This window comes from Glycine max, chromosome 1, assembly GCF_000004515.6.
Source record: "Glycine max cultivar Williams 82 chromosome 1, Glycine_max_v4.0, whole genome shotgun sequence".
NCBI lineage: Eukaryota > Viridiplantae > Streptophyta > Magnoliopsida > Fabales > Fabaceae > Glycine > Glycine max.
Genome location: NC_016088.4, coordinates 44,210,309 through 44,217,352, shown reverse-complemented (window position 1 = coordinate 44,217,352; position 7,044 = coordinate 44,210,309). Strand labels below are relative to the sequence as shown.

Genomic DNA, 7,044 nt, shown 5'->3' with positions numbered 1-7,044 from the left:
TGATGGATGAGCTGGCGCTAGAAGGATCTGCAAGGATTTGTTGTCGAGAATCAGGAGGCAGCCATAACAAATTCCATATTTTGTAATCTTTGCACCTAGCACAGAATCACAATTCTGTTAGGAATTCTATTATAAATATGGATTCATTGTAATAAGCAGATCATGAATGAAATACTTAGCTTTTTGAAATTCTCTCCTTCTCTTTTCTCTGGAGGAACTGGTCCTCGAAACCAGCCCAAGTCACCCCTAACAGATTTTTATTGAAGTATCTAATAAATTATTAAAACATAACAGTGCTCAATTATAATTAGGGAGGTGGTAAGTTCTTGACTTTTAAGGTGGTTTTGGATTCCAAGAGAGGACAGCTAGTGAGTGGAATGGGAAACAAAAAACAAAGAAACGGAAAGAGTGTGAATCTAAATAATACAAAGGTGGCTATTTGACAAATTCCTTTGCTTTTCCAAGAGCATTTTACGCGTCCAAATGGAAAAACCAAGAGGGGACAACTAGTGTGTGGCAAAGAAATTAAGCTAGACATTAGGAATGCTTTTCTTCTGCCATGCTTAGAAATTTTTGAAGTTTTAATTTCTAAAGGTTTTGCCCTGGGAATGGATAGAGAATAACTCACAAATCACAACATTTATTATATTAAAGCACATTTTCTTTTGACTAACGAATATGAAAAGCCTAATTTCTTTTGGAGGTTTAGAGACTTCTCAAGGGACAGACTAGAGCTAAAGTTGCGGAATCTTTGAAAGACATGTTCTTTGAATGGTTACGTGATTCCCACTGCGTATGAGAAACGAGAATAATGATATGATATGATAAGAGGTGAGAGATGGGTGCGGCTAAACTTGCTAGCTAGAGACAGAAAGGGGAGAAAATTGAAAAGAAGACTAAAGCATTATTTTAACTCCTGGAAGTGTTTAACGTTGTTGTATTAGTCCTTGAAATAATCAACTTCAGGACCGTGTTGCTGATTTACATATTTCACATTAATTTCTGAATCCAAATTTCTTATATTTAATTTATAAAATAATCAACTTATAATCTGTGTCATCCACTCCAGTGATAATTTTGCTTTTAACCAATCACCATCGTTGAGTTTCCTCTTTCTTCACTTTTTTTCTGCATAATCTAAGTATTATCAATGCATTTTGAGTTACAAATCTGATGAGTAGCATTTTCTAGGCTCTAAACGAACACTACTATGCTTTTTCTTATTGCCTGTGATTATCTTTTGTAGCCCAAGTGGTTAAAACCTCTAACAATGGAAGCAATTACATAAAATAAAAAAAATCATTTACTGAAGAATCTATGGTGATGCATGATTGCATTCAGTACTCTGATTAGTGCAAGTTTCATTCGGCTTATTTTGGAGTGATGATTGCTTAATGTCATAGTAATGTCACGAAGCATAATCCATAACAAAACTAACTTTTGCTAAAGAATTCAGTAAATATTAAATTTAGTAGCACTTATTATTACTAAAAATTAAAGGTCTTGAAAAGGGAGAAAAAAAAAGGAACATCTTTATTAGTTAGTTGAAGTTACCAGTTTAGATCAAAAGTAACAATAAATAAGTTACAGTTTTGATGAATTTGACATTAAGGGTCACTCGTCAGTCTTGTGTAGCTTCATTCTCATTAATTTCTCTTTTAACAACTTACATTATTACTACGTTTGTTTCCTTAGACCATTTTTTACTATGCTATTCTTTGGTTCATGCATAACTTGTAGAAACGGGCATGTCATATCCCTGTAAGTTCATCCTCATAGAAAGTACAAAATGCTTCTGATTATTATATTCTTAATCTAGTCTTTTCATCCATTCAATCATTTTTATGTCGCACCATCTTCTAAGGTTTGTAGTAATTTAACTTTAATTCTAATCAATCTACAGGACATTGGCTTCAGTTGGATTTTCTGGAACACTTTCTCCCTCAATTACCATATGGGAGTATTTGGCGAGCTTGCCAGTTTTCATTAAAAAAAATTAAGATTTAGCTTGTTAATTCTATCACTTGACATTTATAAGATTTTCATCTACTGCTGCTATACCAATCCAGATAATCAGACCATCATCATTTATCTTAAGTCATTTTTCCAAGAATTAGGAGTTTGACGCCATAACAATTAAGGTAGTGTTTACTTTTGTAAATCTACAATGCATAATTGCATGTTGGACTCCTCATTCATTGTTAAAAAAACTTGAAAATTCATGTTCTGAACCAAATCACCATTTTACTATCCCTTAATTTTGCATATTATAAGAAATCAATGTAAAATATTCCCAGGTGTTTGGTTTAGTGAAACAGATTGACCACTGATGTGACCAATTCATGCAGCGAATTACAGAACAACAATCTTTCAGGATCCTTGCCTGATTACATTTCCAATCTAAGGCATCACTTTCCATTTCTTCAGTCTTTCCATCCTTGTATGTAACCAGTTTATAATTGAAAGTGAGGATCTCATGTGTGATTCAGTGTTGCGAGGGAATACCTGATGATAACCTTTTTTTTATATGCCTGAGGGAATACCTGATGATAACTAGTATACAGACAAGTATCTATTTTTTAGTTAGCTAGATGTGAAAGTGAAACTAACATATTAAAGATGCTAAACCTGCTAGAACCCTTATGATTTATGAGACAACATCACCATGCTTAGTGTTACATATGTATATTAGTGTTGTAAAACACTGAAAAAATCATTTCATAAGAATGTGCACAAGGAGATGAAAGTGAGAATGGAATAAATCACATACAAAAGAAATCATACAAATAACTTAGTTTTTTGTTCCTTTTTGTGTGAAGCCAAGTTTTAACGTGGCGCATCAACATTGAGATCTCTAAATTTTCAGCATTCACTTGTCAAAAACAGTCCACCCTTGCGTGCAAACAACTAATGTAAGCAGCTTTTGCCACTCTTTAAAATGAAGACATTGGCTGCTATATTCAATCAAGGAAATTGAATAGTTAAACAATTTCTACAAAAAATGGAAGAGTAACTCATTCCACACATCAGGTACCCCAGGCAAGCACCAATGAATGCAATCAGAGTAAGACGGGGGATTTGACAATTGTTCCGGCCGAAGGGGCTCCCAAAATTTGCGAAAAATGGAAGGATGACCATCCTTTCTATACTCTGATAGTTGAGTAATGTTGATGACAGAAACTTTTGAGTTCAAATGTCTTAGGATCTTCTCCACGGTGCTCATTGTAGGCAAATCTGAACCACTTCCCCAGTAGCCCTCAAGGTCAATGGGATCCTTCTCCCCATAACAGTTACCCTTGCTTCCTGGTTTCCACTCTCGGCTCCTGAATGAGAATAGAGTTCAATATAGGGCCTTAAATGTTTGGATTTCATATATTAATGTTATGATGATATAAAAAGGTGTATCAATCAAGATATGAGAAGATATCTAGCCATTTTTGGATGAGATGCATCTGGGAACCATCTATAACAATATAATACACCAGTAATAACAAATGAAAATATTTCCACTTCATATCCACTTTTCTTAAATACATAACTTCAGCAAAAGTCAAACTTTTCTTTTTCTTTTCCAGGGTCTGTGTGAGGCCCCATATAGGAACCAACCAAGAGCTAATATATCAGAAGAAAGTTAAAATTCAAACCAGAAATAGAAGCCTTTTTACAGTGCCAAATTTGACAGACGAGCATGTTGTCATGGAAGTGGGAGGAGCAGGAGCTAGGGAATTAAAACTCTAGTTATAACAGGCAAATAACATCAAGTTTGCATTGTATTATCCTAATGAAAACACAGCTAAGATGAATGATAATCATTAACACTGACACAATTATGCCTCAAGTTCTAAGGATGGACAACAAAAATAGTCTAGACCAGCCAACAAAAAATGTTTTCCCCTCTAGCTATTATATCATATAGTATAACCTATGGCAAAAGGTTCACGTCCAAGAATGCATACCAGCAATATTTCCATCTATAGCATAGGATCATGCAAAACATAGATTGGGTGCTCACCAGAGATGAGTTGGCGACATTGTCACAAAAAAGACACGCTTCATGAGTGGGTCAACTTTTGAAGATACCCAATCTGCCCAGGCTCCCATGGCTAACTCCATGGCTCCATGCCCATCCAATTCTTCACAAGCTCCATTTTCTTCAGCTGTCCATCTGCAAAAGAACAAATACAATATACAAGATCCATCAGAATAGATGAGACAATTTTTTCCTTATAAGAACACATGTATATTGATGAATTGATACAAACAATAGCTTGACTGGGCCTTGTCTCCACCATAAGTATGTGTTAAAAACAAGTATATCAGCATTTTCCCACAGTGATGCATGTCTAAGAACCGTATCAGGACGAATTATCCGTTCATCTAGTCTGTGATTTACTGGGTCATCAGAATTAGATTCAACAAGAAGAGGAGCCCAGAGAAATTCCACAGTTGCATTGTATTCCTGAAAATTGGCACAAAGTTAGCAGTGTGCAGGAAGAGACTTTAAGACAATGGTGTACTTGTGACCCCATCAACCCAATGGCTTAGAACATCCAATGTCTATAAAGAAATTTAGTGGAATAATGGAAGCTACATTGAAAATCATCATAAAAATATTTCAAGTATGGGCTTCTTACCTCTGCTCTGAAAATGGTGAGATGAGCATTTGGTGACATTGATCTCTTATCAGCAGGAATTACTGATTGTAACAAACATACCATAGATATCCATTGCCCTCTATTTAGTGAATCTCCAACAAACATTAGCCTTTTGCCTCTCAACTTCTCCCACATTTCTTTCACATTCCACCTGTTTTATACAAGAAATCAGTGAAGTTAGCAGAAAGAACCTAATCTGTCAGAAAAAAATCAAAGGTTAAATATTTTTTTTTGTAACAAAAAGTTTAGGTGAGTTAAGTTCTGAAGACTCACCAAGGCTAGGGCATGCCTCAAGGTTCAAAGAACACTTACAGAGATACTTATACATCGTCCGTCCTCAATTAGCAACAGGATTCCAACCCCACTTCCTTGTGGGATAGGAGTTCAATCGTTACCAACTGACAAACCTTTGTTGGCGGGTTAAATATATTTTTAGTCCCTATAAATAGGCGCTTGTAGTCCCTGAAAAACCATCTCCTTGGTCTCCCATTTATGAAAATTTGTTGGGTGTAGTTCATGTCCTTTCCTTCCACTTCAGTTAACAGTGTCAGTAACAGGGAACTACACCTGACACATTTCCATAAATGAGGAACCAAAAGGAGATATTTTTTATAAGGATTAGCATTAAAGCGAAATCTTATAATTAGTAGGGATTAAAAAATATATAACCCAATAGTTAAACTACCACTTATACAACCATATCCGATGCTACTTTAGGCACCAGAAAAAATTAAATTTTTTCAACTCTAATTCCCACAGGAACAACTGAACAAATGCTATTCTACTTGGACCTTTACAAAACTCAATCTTGGTCAAACATCAACTTCACAAAAATAGTAACAACCTTAAAACTATTGAACTGGATCATTCCAACTCATTCTGTCACCAAGTACAAAACCATAACGGCATAATCTGACCATGTTCACAGTTAAAAAAAAAAAACACAAAGCTCAGAGAGAGAATCACCTTTTCAAATTGCAGTTATGTGGTTGCCATCTCCAGTACTGGTACCCCAAATCAGACCTTCCATGCTTGTGACAGGCCAATTGGTCAGACATGTAAGGGCAATCTGACTCGTTGTAAAGTGGATGTGAAACATTATCAAAAACCCATTTGCCTGAAAAAACATCACAACTTTCCGGCCTCGCACTCCAGTGACCGGAATGCTGAGAATCGCCGAGCCAAGCAACTTTGCGGCCATTGTACTCTACAGTGGAGTTGCATCTACTGAATCTATCCAAAACCTCTAAAATCCAACAACCCCATTTCAGCAAGTCAGAGAAAACACAAACCAAACACAGAAAGCTTAAAAATTTGCCCAAAAAACACATCAAGCTTTCAGTTTTCAGTCTTCAATGAAGCACAGAGCAAGCTGTGAAGAGAAAGGCCATACCTGCAGCTTGCTTTAGGTGACCAGAGAGGTTGGGTTTGACAAAGGTGGCTGAAGAAACTTCTTGGTGGTTGTGAACATGATCTGGATTTTCATGGATTCGTTGTATAATGTGTTCACTGTGGAGGGTTGAGAAGGCTATGAAGAACAGTAAAATAAGCACAAGCAAAGGGAAAACAGGTGGTTTCTTCCTGTTCCACTTCCAGCTCTGCATGGTGGTGTTGGAGGGTTGTGGTTGATTTTGATTTTGAATTTTGATTTTCCTCTATAAGGAAACCAAATCAAGGGTGAGCCTGAAATTTGAAAAAGCAAATACATCACTTACAACAAGAAGGGAAATAAAATAAAAAAATAGCTTCAGATTCATTAACGGGTATGTAATAAAGAGTAGTCAGTACTCACAAAATGACAGAATCAAAAACTTTGATTTTGAAGTTTAAAGTTTGAACAATAATGAGTCGGTGCTGCTTGTGCTGCAGTGCTAGTGTTGCATTCGCAAGTTGCAACCTCTCTCTATGCAAGATTGATGGTGTAAATTAGAGGAGCAGTTGATTACTTTATTTGCTAGTTAACATTAACTGTAGAATGATTGTTGGTAAATGTAGAATAATCCTTTGACCGTTTTAACTCCACTGTTCACGCACTATTATTACACTATGTCCTCGAAGTGGATCTTCTAGAGTTTAGAATTGAATTGCACACTCAGAAAGTTATGATCCAATGGTACACAAATTTTGAGAAAAGCTTTCATGTTTTGTCTGAGACAAAGGTTAACAGGTAACTTAGGGGCAAATTTACGCAAAGGGGTCACATTTAGAAACTATTTACGGATTAGGGTCTGTTTTAAAACTATTCACAGAGAGGATTTGTTTTTGCATGGAATCCGTCATAGCCACTGGCGAGAAAGTTTAACCCGCCACTGGCATTGGCGTTACAGGACCTGACACGGGCCACGTAGGAGAAGGTCTCGCCTTCTCCATTGGCGAGACAGGCGACAAG

At 36.3% G+C, this 7,044-nt stretch overlaps 1 protein-coding gene across 1 annotated transcript; it reads right to left on the bottom strand.

Annotated features, from left to right (window-relative positions):
* Positions 1-2,741: 2,741 nt before the first annotated feature.
* Positions 2,742-6,595, bottom strand: LOC100789791 (protein trichome birefringence-like 35). Its single transcript, XM_003516345.4, has 7 exons — positions 6,448-6,595; positions 6,049-6,338; positions 5,622-5,901; positions 4,635-4,806; positions 4,263-4,459; positions 4,013-4,165; positions 2,742-3,323 (listed from the first exon to the last, which is right to left on the bottom strand). The coding sequence occupies exons 2-7, from the start codon at positions 6,257-6,259 to the stop codon at positions 2,993-2,995; spliced, it is 1,344 nt and encodes a 447-aa protein (XP_003516393.1). The 5' UTR covers positions 6,260-6,338; positions 6,448-6,595; the 3' UTR covers positions 2,742-2,992.
* Positions 6,596-7,044: the final 449 nt, after the last annotated feature.